This window comes from Ambystoma mexicanum, chromosome 4q, assembly GCF_040938575.1.
Source record: "Ambystoma mexicanum isolate Mex_15411 chromosome 4q, UKY_AmexF1_1, whole genome shotgun sequence".
Taxonomy (NCBI): domain Eukaryota; kingdom Metazoa; phylum Chordata; class Amphibia; order Caudata; family Ambystomatidae; genus Ambystoma; species Ambystoma mexicanum.
Genome location: NC_090928.1, coordinates 968,936,474 through 968,954,194, shown reverse-complemented (window position 1 = coordinate 968,954,194; position 17,721 = coordinate 968,936,474). Strand labels below are relative to the sequence as shown.

Here is a 17,721-nt window from a genome sequence, read left to right as displayed (position 1 = left end):
ACTTGCATTAGTATGCTTTTCAATATTGGAAACACAACACACACTTGGGGTCGACGGCACAGGTACATATAAAGAGATAACCGCAAATGATGCATTGTCCAAAAGAATGAAGGAAATCCAAATATGATCACATTTCATCGACTTATTTCAACGATTCCTTTACATCTGCATCATCTAAATGAGATGTTGTGATTGTGGTGGAAGCTCCGTCGTCTCCCTGAAACACAGCACTTGGATTAGTATGGTTTTCGATATTGGAAACATAACACACACTTGTGGTCGAACGCACAGCTACATATAAGGAGATAACCGCGAAAGATGCATTGTCCAAAAGAATCAAGGAAAATCAAAATATGATCACATTTCATCGACTTATTTCAACGATTCCTTTACATCTGCATCATCTAAATGAGATGTTTTGATTGTTGTGGAAGCTCCGTCGTCTCCCAGAAACACAGCACTTGCGTTAATAGGGAAGAAAGTATAGCAAATGGAATCACATTATACGATCACGCATGATGGAGCTGTCATTATCCATACCTCGTGCTGCTGAAGAATATCTATGGATGTTGCAAATGTAGTGCGCACTTCCGAAAGCTGTTGCGCCGATTCGTATACTTGAATGTCAGGCTCTGCATCAAGTGCAGGGGTTGACGCTCCATCAACTGCCTGAAACATAGTACTTGCATTAGTGAGGATTACAATTGTGAAAACATAATACACACCTGGGGTCGACAGCACAGGTACATATCAACGGCTAACCACGAATGAAACATTGTGTAGAACAATCAAACAACAAGAATTCCAGCTCTGATGATGACGCTCGATGGAGCTGTCAGTATCCATACCTCCTGCTGGTGAGGAACATCTACAAACGTTGTAGATGTGGCGGACGCTTCAGCATCTCCCTGAAAGACAGTACTTGCATTAGTATGGATAACACTAATTATAACTGAAAACAAATACCAGTGGACGATAACTAAGGTGTATATTAATTAGAAAGCAGTAACCAAACATTCTGTAAAATAATTACACGATAGAATAAAACTATTACTTGACATGCATAAAACAAGTCTGTAGCGGATTAGCCTAGTAAGATTACCTGATACGCGCTAGAAGTGGTTGATAACTGCGACCACGTCAAGGATGTAGAATGTTCTTGCTTCAGATTCAAGGGATAGTCAAGAAGTTGTAAAGGTCAATTAATTATTGATAATGAAATGCCAATATTAAAAATAGCCATGTAAGCCGACAGAATACATGAAAAATGCTCAATACAGCACAGTTCCCTCTCCCCATATATATATACATTGCGTTTGTGGGTTATGAAATCGAAAAAGAATATATTGATGTCATTATTCAAAAAAGTATACACTCATATCAATATCGAAATTATTACAAGGGATAGAACACCTACAATATCTATTAATCCATTCGGCTACACACCACCGCAAGGCCTAAAGCTAAATCCGGACACTTGAGTCACCGGTGGCGGAATGTGGACCAATAGAGTGGGAATAGCATTTTCGCACAATTTCCGTGTCGTTCGCTGTTTATTCTTCTTTGTTACCCAAGAAGTTGTGTACATGTCCAAGGAAAAGTGCCGGCTGCAGATGCGGTATCGATCACCCCTCTTGTCCTCTAAGACTTGTTGGACTCTACTTTCCAGCTCATCCAGTGGATATCCGCAATGTCTGACCCATTCTCTTATTCGATCAACAGTTTTCGGTAATACATGCATTGTAGTTCCTTCAGATTTTGCATGGGTCTTCGAAGGGCAACCGCTAATCGAACAGGCAGGCATTGTTGATGAATCTGAAAAGTAAATATCGACATTATTATACAATCTTCAAGAGTAAAGATTTGATACAAAAGTAAATGAGTCATACAATGATCAATGTAAGGTTTGTTTTGGTCGCAGGAACTATACCAGTTCATTATGTGCTGCTTAGTATTTGCATAAGTTTCAGAAATGTATAATTGATGTGACTGAAATCTGAACATGTGACTCGTCCCTTGGATGTTCTGTCTTGCACGAGAAGGAAACATGCTAACATTATTGACTGGACCCCCGAAGGATGCAATTCAATCACAATAGTCACAGATGAAAATAAATAGACCTATTGATAGCATAGCAATGGAAACTGAAGTCAATACCAATGAGACCAATGAAGATAGCACTATTTTGTACTCTACTGGAAAACAGATAGAAATTTAAAAATCTGCGAAATATAACCAGGATACATGGCCTTACCTTGACCAACAAACAGTTGGGTTCAGCAAGCAGAGCAGTATGTTGCGGGAGAATAGGTGGATGGCCACTATGAGCGCACTGATGGGTATGCTCGAAGCGGTCGGTCACAGAGTTCACGGATAGCACGACGACAAGCAGATTAGCATAGATCTCAGTGGTTCCCAGGTAGCACGTTCAAGAGTTGACTTGCAAAGCACAAAGATGTTCTCATGAGACATATCGAGTGGTTTTTAAAGTATTAGAAACTGGGGTGTGTTTGTGAATGAATGACGTATGTATGTCATGGTATTAGGGGGGCGGCCTGCCTCCGGGGAGGCCTGCCTGGAGACACGGGGTCTGAGGAGGCCATGTGACCGATGGCCCCTTGGCATGGGACACCTTTTGAACTGTACATGCAGTTTGGCACCTTGGCATTTCGCCCCCCCGGACAGCCCCCCATGCCAGCGCTCATCCCCGGGTGTGAACCGCCTTTGATAGAGGGGGGTGGGATGGATGGCCCTGGGGCGTGCAGATAAGGCACAGGAAGACTGCTGAATGGAGACACACCTATGTGGATTGCAGGGGGGCGGCCTGCCTCAGGGGAGGCCTGCCTGGAGACACGGGGTCTGAGGAGGCCATGTGACCGATGGCCCCTTGGCATGGGACACCTTTTGAACTGTACATGCAGTTTGGCACCTTGGCATTTCGCCCCCCCGGACAGCCCCCCATGCCAGCGCTCATCCCCGGGTGTGAACCGCCTTTGATAGAGGGGGGTGGGATGGATGGCCCTGGGGCGTGCAGATAAGGCACAGGAAGACTGCTGAATGGAGACACACCTATGTGGATTGCAGGGGGGCGGCCTGCCTCAGGGGAGGCCTGCCTGGAGACACGGGGTAGGAGGAGGCCATGTGACCGATGGCCCCTTGGCGTGGGACACCTTTTGAAGTGTACATGCAGTTTGGCACCTTGGCCTTTCGCGCCCCGGACAGCCCCCCATGCCAGCGCGCATCCACCGGTGCGAACCGCCTTTATATCAATATGCAGTATATCGCCTTTATATCAATGATAGTATATCGTTGCTTATCAATAACAAATGCCACATACCGGAGATTCTTGTGAGCACAGACCCACACTTCAACTGGTGTATTATAGTGGCCAAGACCCTAGGGCCTGTATAATCCAATGGTAATTGTTAGTATAGAGATATGTGTGACTTTTATAGAGACATAACCTACTGAAAGACTTTGAACAAGTGTTATTTAGTGCATGCATTATCGAGAATATGTTATGTTAGCTTAGATAGATATTGACCACCCTGCACAGGTGTCTGACGTCCATCCTTGAATGGAGACACACTTGATTCATTTAAAAAATCGAGACAAACGTTGTTAAAATATATGTGGTGTTTTATTTTGTATCTTATTTTCATGACACAAAAATAGAAGACTTTAAAGATTATACAGGTCAGGTTGCAGCACAGCGAGAGAAAATCCCCTGTACCTACCGCTGTCACTCGGGAACGTTTCTCTAATGGCACGAACGGCACAGGCGGGTATCACTCTTTGAACGCGGTGTCCAAGCCTCCCGTGAAGCCACCATGTAAAGGAACGATAGGCCACCAGCCTGTACCACCTGTGAAAAGGAATGAAACAAACTGTTTTTAAATGACCCAGATAAGTTTAATAAACGTTTGTTGTCAATGACAATTCTTGTAACTAATGGCATTTTACACGGACAAATGCTATCTAGACAATGCACACTATTGAATGACTTACATGCGTTACAATGATATGTAGATGTAATTTTGGATATAGTAGAAGAACATGAAATAGGAGTGGAATGACAAGCAGAGTATACTTACTCGTTACTCGGATTACGAGGACGAACAGTTGCTCGAAGTTCGTGCATAAGCACCATCATTATTCTGAACACGGCCCGTGTGAGGCAGGCTGCCCTGAAGTCTGGCAGCTCGGTGATGCATTGCGGTCGTGGCTCGCCTTCCGAAATGTAGGCCAGGCATCCCGAGTTTTCTCGGCAGCAGCAGTTCTCGTCCTCAGTTGGCATTAGCTTGCACCGATTGCATGTGCACCAGGTGGAGACGCCGTCCATTTGACTAGGCCCAGGCTCTTCATCTGTTGATTCGTCCTGCCAACTGCCGTCCGAATCCCTATCGTTTTCGCGTGCTTCCCTTTCCAGTAGTTCCTCCTCGGTATACTCTGGCTCGTACATGTAGGGCATTATTGTAGCCATTGTGTGTTAAACAAACTAAAATAATTTATAGCGGTGGTACTGGTATCTGTTCACACGGGCTACAAGCGGCGAAGGTAGCTGACCAGAGCACTGAAACGAGTCACAGAATACTCAAAGTAACACAGAGAGAGGAATGGAATCGAAAATCGGCTGCTGTGTGTTGTGAAACGGTCTGTTTATACTTATTGAGGAGAGAGGCGTCCTGCCATTTCCATGGCGACACGTCATTAGCTGAAGCGCAGCGAATGTTGACGCGAGACGTGCTTTGGCTTTGGGAAATGGGCGGTACGAGTCTGCTGATGACAGGCTCAGGGGCGGGGGAATTGATTTAGTGCCGCAAAAGCAGGTCCGCCAGGGCGATCGGGGAAAAGATAGGATTATCAGAAAATGGCGGCTCCCTGGTGCTTGTTTTCGCATGCGTTTAATGGACGAAAACTCGGGTAAGGTGCATAGGAAAGTTTTCTAAAATCGAGCCACTTAGGCTTAAAAAAACATGGCCGACCCGTTGGGACAATAAAAATTTTTACTAGACCATGCTTTTAATGTTGTATTCCCTACTACCAGCTTGCCCGTGCATGTTTCCCACCCGCCTACATCTGCATACTTGATGTAGCATCCTGTACCATGAGGTGTGGCTGACCAAATTGTGCACTTATAATTGTCGCCTTTTACCTACCTGTATCTTCATACTCTGATGTACCACCCGTACCATGAGGTGTGGCTTTCTAAACTGTGCACCCAAACTTATGTCCTACCTGTAACTGCATGATTGGATGTATGTGAGGCTTTCCAAACTGTGCAACCAAATGTATGTCCTAGCTTTAACTGCATGATTTGTTGTAGCACCCCGTACCATGAGGCGTGACTGTCCAAAATGTGCACCCAAACTTATGTCTGTTAGCAACTACTGTTGATACGTTTTTATTTAAACCTATTCATGTAATGACTGTAACCTTCTACCACTGTAAGTAACCACTGTAACTACTCTCTTAAGGAAAAAGCGCCTAGATGCATCTGGGTTATGTGCACTATCTAAATGACAAAATAAATAAACCATTCAGCCTATCCCTACCAGGAAAGGGGGAGTCTCTTACCACCTTCAATAGCAGCTGTACCACACTTTGATTTTGCAGAGAATGTCAGAGATACCGGAAAAGGAGAGACTACTGTGTAAGTGGACAGTACAAAACGACAGCCCAGAGCAAGGGGCGACCTTCAAAACAGGAAGCCAGATTCACAAGCCCTGTCCCCTTTTCAAGACCACTCTCCACTATGGGGGAGGAATGTAAAATTGTACCGTCAGTCTGCAAAAATGCTGAACAAATCGGTGGCTATCGTGTCAAAGGGACTTCTACAGTTAAAAAAAAACCCCAAGAATTCCTCATGTGAAGGGGGCACTACAACAAAAAGAGCTCCAGCGGGTGTATTCCCTCCGCGCAAAAGTCACCATAAAAAAATTCTTCCCTTCCTAATACAACCAAGGGATGAACTCTGGTACTTCCTGGTAAGTGGATTCAATCACTTCTCCCCAGGAGGGAGCCTTTCTTTGAGAGGCTAGGGAGAGGAAGCAGCTATGCAATAATCCCCCTTGGGGTGGCTGTAAGTGGGACCTCAGAGGGAGACGCCCCCTTTTCCCCCCCGAGGGACGGGGACTCCCGTTCCACAGAGGCACTCTAAAGCCCCTTTCACGAACACCATGACAAGACCACCAACTCAAACCACTATGTGTTACTGTCCTACAGAATTAAAGTTTCCTCTTGAAAACCAATTTATGACAAATACTTTGAAGAGAAATGATGGAAGTGTACTAATGATTACTCCTGGTAAGATGACGAAGAGTGAGCTGAGTGAAAATCACTCCTCAGAAAGAGAGGACGGACTACAACCCTGTGCTGGGGATGATCTAGCAACCTGTAATAAAAACAGAGGAAGGATTTGTCTTAAGAGTCACAGAAGATGGAAGCCCTGGAGCTTCAAACCAGTCAAGTCATGACTGGAGCGCAAGACCGAGCAAACCTCAGTCGGTAGGAGCGGAGAAGGCGCTGCTGGCCAGAGACCTTGAAGGAGACTGAGGCGGGCGAGCGGAGGGGAAGGTACCCCCACAAAGGAGACTAGAACAGTGGCGTGACCCTGGAGGGGGTGGACCAGTTGGTCTGACAACTATGCTGAGACCTTAGATACCTGTAAGCCACGGAACAAATGGACGGTGGAGAGAGTAGTTACTTTTGGACTTCACTAGACGACAAGCACATTAGTTTTGTTAGGTAGGGAATTCCATAGGTTAGGGATAGTAAGGCATCTTTCTCTTCTCCTTTTAAAGAAGCTTACATTGACAAAAATGGGTCTGTCTCCTCCTTCTGACTTGCCACATAAGCCAAGTAGCTTGTGGAGCGCGATCATGGAGCGCGATCATGGATTGCTCCATGTTTGTCCAAAAAATAAACTGAGTTGGTAACAGTCCAAGCATCATTCCTCTGTTGTGGGAAGGAGACTTCTTCCCATCCCTCTACTTTCAAGGTGCGTATTTTCAGCCATAGAAAGTATCTTGGTGACTCAAAGTCAAAAATGCCTATTACCAGTTCCGAGTCCCATCATTTGGCCTATGGTCAGCACCCAGCATAGTTACAAAATGCCTGCTCCTCAAATGCTGGCGAAATCCCCATCTACCCATATTTACATGTTTGGCTAGTGCGGGGGACCATGGAAGAAGAATCAGGAATATCCATGAGAGACGATGGAGATGCAACAGTTGCTGGAATACTGTAACTTCGACAAATCGCAGCTTGCTCCTTGCAAAGGCTGGTATTCCTGGCAGCACATTTCTTCCACTCCATGTCCATGATGAGAACTTTGCAGGAGAGGATGCAATCCCTTCAGACAGTTGGCACTTTACAAACAAAAGATTTACGCAGACATTTAACTTGGTGAAGACGGCATAAGAACTGGGTTCCCCTCTTTACGATGCACGTTACGAAGGAACGGTGGTCACTGATTTGGCCCTGCAATTCCAGAGGAGTTTGACAGTGAAAGGTCACTTGTCAGAAGATGAGCTGCACTTACACATCGATAAACAGAAAATGTGCTCCTCTCCCTCCTAAAAGGGAAAGTTGTCACAAGTGAAATAAGGTTCCCCTCCCCTCTCCTCTCTAAGGAACTGCAAAAACGTTGGCACTTGGCCATTTGCAACGGGAGGAACCACCAGAAGTATCCTCTCCCAGGCATGCAGAACTTGACAGCTGTCAGAAACATGTCATGAGTAGGAACTCGGCAATCTACAGCTAGAGCTCATTTTTCGCCAGTCGGGATCATACAGGTGTACCGATTTGAATCATGCAACTGCTTCACAAGCAGATATCCTGAACCAGGATCCGAGAGAGGGTTTCTTGATCCCATGTTCTGCAAAGTTTACCTGTGACTTCCCAGAGATGCTGCTAATCAGAATGGTGTTATCCCACATGGCGCAGAACCCATGCCGGCAAACTGAACTGCATCCGGCAAACAGGCAATGATCTCTCACCTCCAGAGAGGACAGGTGGGTGGACCTAAATAATGCGTGATCCCTCAACATGAAGGCATGGCTCCTAAATTCACATAATGTGGTCACCTGAACATTGTTGTAATGCTGTTCCATCCTTCGCTCAGCAAGAGCAGTCTCTACAATGAATATCTACCAATTCTAAATGCAACCATTTCTGTGTGGTGTGGGGAGAACAGCCTTCATTCGATCTCTCTACCCCCACACCTTTAATACCTATTGTCCCTACCTAAAGGGAGGGGGGCTAGACGCCCATGTCTTTATGCATAAACATGGCAGCACTATCCCAATATGCACGGCGGAAGCCTAAAAAAACCTGCACTATATTTGCAAAGAATAGTTCCTTCATCAAAGGTCTACTTTGGATTTTTCCATCTCTGCCGAACATTCCCATGGTATGGCGTCTCAATGTGTGTCCTAACAAAGCTCATGGGAACCTCTGTTGAAGCCAGTGCACAAGGCAGACATTAAACCAGTTTCCTCGAGTGAGTGCGGAGGGTGAGATTCAAGCTTTGGCTGTCAACCAGCAATATCTACTTTTTTAATGTTTTAATCTATGCTGATTCTCCACACCAATCCTAGGTTTCTCCCAAAAGTACTTATTACTCCATCCGTTGCCCTACAAGTGTTTTTAGCACTGCCTTTTCTCGGGCAGATACAAAATTCCAATGTTTGTATGTCAGGCAAGTCTTAAAATAGTGCATTGAGAAAACAAAGGATTTCTGGACATTTTAACTCTTGCTTGCTTTTGGTGCCTCTTGTAAAGTAGGCTATATCATTAACCAACGTACTGTATGGTGGATTTCTGCTCATAGTCTTTGGTCACAAAAGAACCAATCAACTTCTGAAGCCAAGATCTGTGCACGCAGAGCAGTTGCTCTGACAGTGTGCAATGTGGGCAGGAGTACTGCTGCAAGGTGTCTGCCAAACGGCTACTTGGGCGGTACCCCATACCTTCACAACACGCTACTGCCTGGACATGCAGGCAAGGGAAGATGCAGGTGTGGTCCGAGGACTGCTATAGCATCTCTTCCAGTAAGGTGAGCCTCATACCTGTTCACTCTTCTCTATGGGCAGAACTGCATGTTTTTCAAAGAATATTTCTTTATAATCTTTTCTCAGCATGTGAAACTATTAAACATCTGATGCTGCAGAAGGATTAGTTACTTTTTGTCCAGTTCTCCAGCATTGGTATCTTTTTATAGATGCACATGAAGCCCTCCCGCCTGGGGGCTGTGGGGGACACCCCCTGCTGCTGTCCCGACTAAAAGTGAAAAAGAAAAGAAAAGGACCTTGCAGCACCGGTTCCCGATCAAGGAAGTGAAAGGGAACCGGTGCCGCAGGGACAAAGCGCGTTGGGATGAAAGGTTAGTAGGGGACTGGGGGTGGATCTGGGGTTGTTTTTGAATGCATGGATGCATGAGAAATGTACGAACATTTTTGTAATGCGGCCCGTTCCCATGCAGACATTTCCGTTGCGGATAATTGAGCTGCGGAAAAAACACACAGATCTGTTTATTGCTAGGGCGGAGAATCAAGTTCATGATATGGTTTATTTATATAGCGCCTATACACAATGGGCCTCATTACGACCCAGGCGGTAAGTTACCGCCTGGGCCGTGACTTTACCACCATGGCGTAAACTACGTTTACGCCATGGTGGTTGGCGGACTTACCGCCCCATTCCGACCTTGGCGGGGCGGTAAGTCCCCAATCCCCATTTACCCTTCCCCATTCCCATTTTTGCCCCATAGGGCATAATGGGAGTGGGGAAGGCGTTAATTACGCCACCGTAAATTACGGTGGCGTAATTAACTCCATGGTCCCTTAGCGCCATGGATTTTAACACCTGCTAAAAGCAGGTGTTAAATCCGCCATGGCGCTAAGGGACCTCGTACTCAGGCGGTAAGGGTCGGCGCTGTTTACGCTGCCGTAAACCCCTTACCGCCTGGGTCGTAATGAGGCCCAATGTGTTTTAAAGCGCTTCAAGGCAAGGGAGGGAACAAGGGAAAATACAATGACCTTCTTACAGGCCATGAACAGTAAGGATGTGAAATGAACGATCTAACTCTGCCTGCCAACATTTCAGATAGCGCAAGAGCTAAGACATAGCTAAGGAAGGGAGGGGGAAGTGTGGAAAGGAAATGGAAAAACAGACAGGCGACTACAGTACTAGGTCAGACGACATTTCTGGTAGAGCCAGAGAAAACAAAAGGTGAGGGAGTAGGGTGCAGAAAGGGAGGGGAGGAACAAAACAAGCGACTATTATACTAGGCCTGATGACATTTTAGATAGTACTTGAGAGTGGGTGGGGGACAAATAAGGGGAGGGGAGGAGACGGATGAAGTTGCTATCATACTAGGTCCAGAGACAATTTTGATAGAGTAAGTGCATAGAAGAAAGTAAGGGGTGGAGATGGGAAAAGGGAGAAAGGGAGAGGAGGAGAGAACAGAGTAAGCAGTCAAATAGAGTGGAGAAGCAAGAGGGGAGAGCAAATACAATTGCAGAAGTCAGTAACACATAATGTTGCAAGCCTGGATACAAGATAAAGATGGGAACAGCACGATTCAGGGCTACCATGAGAAAGGGTGACGCACCGTGAATCAATGAAGTCCATAAAAGTCAAATCCAGCACTGCCCACACGACGGTGATGGTGAAACCAGAATGTATCCGAACAGACTCGTGCAGAAGTAGGCATGAGGGGGCAGAGGGAGCAGAGTAGAAGAATAGAGCAAAACGGACAACAGCTGTGTGCAAGAGGGGTGGGGCGGTGCACAAGGGAACATCACGGGGGACCAGAGGGGTTCGGTATGGCCTGTGGGGACAGAGGGAGTAAACGCATGTTTGCTCCCTCTGTCTGAGCAGGGGTGCATGCAGGGGTGCATGCTTACCTGTTGTCTGAGCAGGGGTTCGGACCCTGGATCCTCCTAGTCCAAATAGGAATTGCCCTTTTCTTTGACTGCCCTTCACTTCAGACGCCCAGGTGAGAGCCGGTCTTGATCTAAGAGTTAAGAACAGGAAGGAAGAGGCAGTGCTAAAAAGGTGGCCAGTGCATAGACCAGGTGACCAAGATCCACTTGCACCTGCTCCCCATCTGCAAAGGAAAAGCTTGTCAAGACAAAATGGAAGAAAAGCACCTATACAAGAGGCATTGAGCTAAAATTCATCTGTCGGGGGAACCATCGAAGGGCTTAGCATTTCTCAAAAAGGGTCACCATTAGAGTATCCATCAGCGGATCAGCTTTCTGCAAAAGTCGTGTCTCCAAACTACAGTAATGAGACCTTTCCATTGAGGAATCAGAGGGCAGTAATCCGAGTTAATAAAAGTGATAGAGGGGTCCAATATCAGCCTATATTTGATCAAGGTTTCAGAGGGTAGCAGTGATTTTCTCCATGGCACAAATACCAAATGTTGGCTTACCACATATGCAGTGAGGCAGCTTCTGCTTCCTTCCAATTTTGAGCATTGGTGATTCTGGCTGCAATCGGCATATGATTTGATAAAACGGGGCTCCAAAAGTGTCCAGCTCATATATGTCCCACAATAGTATCACCAGAGGGTCAAGGCAAAGTCTAATGCCCATGATCTTTGCATCAAATAGCCACCCAAAAGGGATACATTACGGGGCATTGCCACCATATGTGAGCAATGGATCCAACTCCAGCCATCCTCTGCAATATTGCGGAGAAACATGGGGGTATATTCCATGCTGTATATCTGGTGTGAGGTATCACTGGTAAAGGACTTTGTACTTGCCAGGATTATAGCAGGCATGAATTAGACAGACAACAGTGCTGCTGAAGTGCAACGCAAAATACTAGTCGGATATATGGGTATTTAACTGCTAGATCTGGAGTCTAGCTCTACCACTAACACAGTTTTCAGAAACGTTTTCTAAACATTTTCCCTGTGCTTACTTTGCACCACAGATATTACATAAAGTTAATCTAGAATGTTCTACTCAGTGCCCTAGATATGGATAGAATCTAGCCATCTTCATTCATAAGTAGCAGTAGAGATGCAGCTTTGCTGAGCTGTTGCGGGAAAAAATAGTTAAGGTGCTTGTGCATTTTTCTGGCTGGTCATTAAGGCCTACTCTTAAATTGTGCTTGTTTTGATGAATGCATATACAAAATAAAATTAAGTAAACTAAATGTGTAGCATTATGGATGGTACTAGCAGAAAATCAATTTGCTCAACAATGGAAGTTGTCAATTGTGATTGCCTTTGACAAATTCACACACGATTTAAGGGAAATGGCCCATTTAGTTCAGAGGTGAAGACTAAATTGATCCGATATAAGCTAGTTCTCTTGATGAAACAGAGCGATCTTTGTATGTTAGGCCACCCTATACTACTACTACTACTACATAAGTGCGTATTCCATGAATTGAGCTGCAGGAATTGCATACATATTCATAATAATAAAATGTACATAATGATATTGGCATGCTTTGATATACAAATGTTCTGGCAACATGTATGAAAACAAAGATATTAAAACATTTTAACACATAAAGCGCATTCTTCAAAATAGCACACCATCACTTTCTCTTACTGCATCAATGGAGTTTATTTTGTATGAACCTTGTTTACGACATGCTAATGCAAACATGTTCAATTGCTTTATTAATTATTAAAAGCCACATGATTGGTGTTTCTCATACTTTGTATATATGGTACATCGGAATATGAGGTTACGCCAAGTTTGAGTCGGAAGATGTGTTTGAATAAAGTCCTTCATACCCTGTAACAATAGCCTGTCTTAATTTTGTCTTTTGTGTGCAACTTTGTCATCTCCTTTAAATTAAGCATATCTTTTGATTTAGCTGTGTTCTTGTAATGTTCTAAATTCTTTTTGTGATTGGATCGTTATATACTTAACATTCATTTACAGAAACACTTATAATGCCCAAGTTACGATTTTAAGAAAGTAAGTATGAAGCCAACTTCTACTTTAAATTGGGTTTAGAAGCCAGAAAAGGCTGTGTGAACAATTGGCAGTCAGCACATTGAAGGAAGGATTGGCAAGCTTACATGTAGACTATAACCTCATTAGCTCTAGCAAGGTGGCATGTAATTGGAAACTGGTTTATTAGCCCCAGTGTGGAAAGAGACTATGATCTGTTGATTTAAAGGATGATTTTAACTGGAGAAATTATGAAAGGTTAACTAATATTAGAAGGAAAATAAAATGGTGAAATCTATCAATTGCTTATACTAAAGTAATCCTGATATTTGAAAAATATTATGATGCCCTTATTGTTAATAATGTAGAAAAGATATACCAAGATATTTAGTAATGGTATAATCCCCCTGGTGATTCACGCTAATCACAAATTAAAACCTTGACATAGAGCATGTAATGCCTGGTTTTCTAACTAACAGCTACAAGATCGGTCTCCACTCTGAGAGCAAGTTTCCTGAATGTTTTTCCCATGAACTTTAATATTTTTTTTTGCAGAGGACGATTGAATTGTCACAAGGGTACTAACCTACTGGAATCAAATAGTTTAAACGCTTCTATGGATAAAAGGAACCCATAAAATTAGGTCACTGCAAAGCAGATCCCCAGCAATCCCATCGGGTTCAGGGGCCTTAAGAATTCTGTTTAATAGCTTCCTGGGTGTCTATTGAGGAACAACATATAAGTAAGAGCCTGCTACTAAATTAGATGGGCCCATATGCCAGGACAGGCAATTTATTACAATACAGATTCTTGTAATAGTTGAACCAGGTTGTTTTCACAATATTAATAGCTCTTAACTTAGTTCAGGGTGTCTTCTACAATACCAAAAGAAATTAACTCCCATGAACCTATCTGGTCTCACATTTAAACAAGCTCCTTTTTTGTTCGAGTTTCCGTGTGGCAAATTAATCCTTTTCCTTGGTTATACATTGCCTATGTTAATTTGACTGATCATCAACACAAGGAGGATTCTACAGAACGTTTTCTTCCTTAGGGTTGTGATTCTCTTTTCATTATAACAGATATCCTCTTTTTTGGACTTTCAATAGTAAGATTTTGCTGTTTGTCTGCCTCATTTGCTTTGCACACTTTTTGCACATAGGTTGTAAGATAATTGTGCTCAATATTAATTTGTTACACTCGGGAGAAAAGAAGTTACCATTATTAGAAGGCTCATCTTCAATATTGATTCTCTATCGTATATAGATTACTAAACCATACCTGCCAGATTTGTCATCAATTACTTAGGAAAGAACACTTATTTAAAATCCATTAATAAAAAATCCTATTGTATTCGGGCATCACAATAAGGTTAGTTTGCCAGCACCAGTGGCACTAACATGTCGGACCCATGCAAATATCAAGTTTTAGAGTGGTTGTCTCCAAAGTGACACTTGCTTAAGTAGAAAGTTATATTTGCTAATCATAGTGAAAGATTGTGAGATTTTGCTCACTGTTCTATGTGAAATTAACAAGTGACTGAAGAGCTCACAGAAAACAAATATATGTAGACCCACTGATGCCATTCAAAAAATTTGCTTTAGTGCTGTCCTAACTACTATTCATGCCTTGTTTGAGGAGCAAAAGTGTTTTACTTTGCATTTCTCTTTTCTTCCAGGTGCTTTTCCTCCTCCAACAGGCCAAACCAAACCCATTTCCAAGGAGATGACGCTCAGCAACTTGTGGCTATGTTCTGTACAGTCATTTGCGTTTTTGTCTGGCTACATGTGGTACTGCGTCCTTCAGTATTGCTATCAGCGCCTGTTTTAGAAATAAAATGGAACGCAAGGACAAAGTTCAGTCTCCAGATAGATGCATACAGGAGTGTTTTAGGTGTGGATGTGACTATCCGAAAGAGAAGGAAATTAATGGACATGTACATTTTTTTACCCCTCATTGGGAAGGTTTTAAAAATCCACTTGAAATTGAGGATCAATATTGACCTGCTAATGTATTTTTAGGTACATTGCGCATTCTGAAATGCATAAATCCTCCCCCATTACTCTCCCCTTGGTCAACTTCCGGAAACTTCTCTTTTAAACAAAGCGAGATCCAGCTATCATGGAACGAGTAACCTGTCTGAAATTACAAAACGGCAACTTATACTTGATGACGTGGTTAATTGCTCTGAAAATTCCTTTACTTTATCCTCTGGTATGTGCTGGATTTCCCCTCCATCCACAAACGCACGGCGTATTCCCTTAAACAATTCTGGGAAACTTTGAAGCAGAAGTGTGAAACCGTCTTGGTCAAATCATCGTGCTTCTTCCACTGTTGCTGTGAGATAGACCTCAATCTTGGAAGGTGACTCCTTAACCACCACCTGAAGAAACAAAAGAACGTGCCCAACGACACATTGCAGCGCCAGTGTTCTACACTATTGCATCAGTCCATCCCCGCCACATATATACGTTTACCATGCAAACCCTGGTTTACAGGGGATAGGCCATTTCCTCTTGTGAGGGAACCAACAAATGTAACTTAATATGTCCTGTTTGCCATTCGTGTTTAAACTACGTTTTGGACCTGGATGATGTTCTGTCTTTTGCAAATTGCACTTTTTATGATGCAGTTCTAAATGGTTAACAATTCATGGGACTCTGAAGAGAATGATGCTGTTCAGAAGGTTTACCTACATGCTGATACTTTTTTGTCCCATGTTGTATTTGGTTTCCTGGACCTCGCTAATCCAGTGATTTCTTAGCTCCCAGGTTATGTCCGTTCATTTCAGAGTAGGGCAAAACAATTTTATTGGAAGGTTGGAAATTGAAGGGGGTGAATGGGAAGGTATATCGAAATACTCCAATGCCAAACATGTACATTAAACTGCTGAAACTAGCCACATGTTTACTACAGTTTTTAAAACCGTGAAGATCTCTGCCCACTTCTGGGAGCCTTTTTTTGATGCTGTTTCGAACATGACCCTATATTACTTAAGCTGCACAAATGACATTGATAATGACTCTTGCAACAGTCGTCTCTGCAGGCGGTGCAAGACTATACCGAGGAATGAGACCATTGTCCGTTATGATGTGTAAAGACTTGTACACACCGCTAGGCACCTTTTCAGCTCAGTTGTGCAGTCACAGGTTTTGCAATTATGGCATTGTTCACCATGTTGCTCAGGCTCCTGACAAGTAAAATGTGTGATCACAGGCTGAAGAGCAAATTAGGAAACTGAGATACTGTATTTGGGCATAGAAAATCACAAACATGCTTCTATTCACATAGGTTTCTTGAGGTTGCATAGTCATTTCCAAAGGAAATGATTCATTTGAGAGGTGGAGAGTTAGTCTCTGATCAGTAGGTCATCTACGGAGTAGAAAGATTGGAAGAACCGCATTGTCATATTTGTCCTATGCATGGATGAAAGAGCAGGAGATACAGCGAAAAGTAAAATTGTTGAAAATGTTCAGTGGATTAAATAACCATTTGTTGTGTATGTGTAGGTATATACGGCCACCCATACACCCACGCCTTTTTGATAGTAGAAATGTATGTCATTGAAATAACCGATAAATTGACATACCTCAATATCTCTGCAAGGAAGTGCATAATTGGTAATGTTTTCTTTTTTTTTTTAATAGTCGTTGTACATTAGTTAAGCAAGACTTACTGTGGGTCTTGGACTCAAAGAATAGATTGCAGTGCTAGGAAAATCCGTTTTATACACGTGATGAACTAACGCCAGGTTCTGACCATTCACACGTCTTTATTTGCAAGATCTATTTCAAGGGCGGGGATCTGAGTTAGCAAATGACTGTTCATTTTCCATAGTGTCCTAGTGGTGGGGGAGTAGACAGGAGGCGTGAGAATAGTGCCAACCACTGTCTGTGCTTTCAGAAGTAACCTTTGTTTTGTGTTTTCACAAATGACCATGTATAAATGCTGTGTTGTGTACTTTTTAAGCCGTTATGTTTCTTACTGATAGGGATGTGAACGTGGTATCCATGTGTGGAGGCTGTAGGACAACACGGATAGAAAGAACATGTTCTAGGAAAGACAATACTGTGTAACATTTAAATGCTGCCTGTTAAACAAAGTGCACTGAAGCCTAACAAGGGGAAGAAGAGCCGGACTCCATGGAAGATTTTTTCAAGTACAGACAATTCTTCCCATTTTTAAAAAATACCTGTTTTTGAACAATAAAAATGTGTATGCTCTGACAACTGTTAACTTATTAATATAGTTACTTGCAACCATTTCTATGATGTAACCTCTTACATAGCTTTAAAGCATTTGTTTTAGTTGGGAAATGTAAACCGTGTGTGGGGTAACAATGCTTTACCTACATTTTCTTTGCTAACTTTTGGTCCAAACCCTGAATCTTTTCGTCATAAGGGTTGAAACCTCGCTAGATATCTGAGTGAAAAGCAAGGTTCTTCAATGGTTGGTCATCTCGTGATTTAGTTGAAGTGGACAAGAACGACCCATATCATGAAGCTGTGTTGGGGGTCTGGGTGTAAATGCAGTTCAATCAAAGTGATATTCGACTTACTGCCAAGGCAAAGAAACCATACACAATATTTAATGGTGCCCCGGTGTTCTGGTAAAGTATAGCATCAGTTGGTTAAGTCTTCTTTTTGCAAGATCTGAAAAGAATGACGCCTAGAGATATATGCATGCAAGACATCCCAGCAAAACACAAGCACCCACCTAGTTCTCATATAATGTAGCGCTACACTTGTAATTTTGTGTCGTCATGCCCACTTTTTGCCCATTCTAATAGGTG

The 17,721-nt window shown here is 43.3% G+C and overlaps 1 protein-coding gene across 1 annotated transcript in view; it reads left to right on the top strand.

Annotated features, from left to right (window-relative positions):
• Nucleotides 1-17,158, top strand: part of LPGAT1 (lysophosphatidylglycerol acyltransferase 1) — a 784,790-nt gene extending 767,632 nt beyond the window's left edge. Inside the window, exon 8 of the mRNA XM_069608524.1 lies at nt 14,608-17,158. Within this exon, the coding sequence (XP_069464625.1) occupies nt 14,608-14,759 (152 nt within the window). The 3' untranslated portion in view covers nt 14,760-17,158. The remainder of the gene's footprint in view (nt 1-14,607) is intronic.
• Nucleotides 17,159-17,721: the final 563 nt, after the last annotated feature.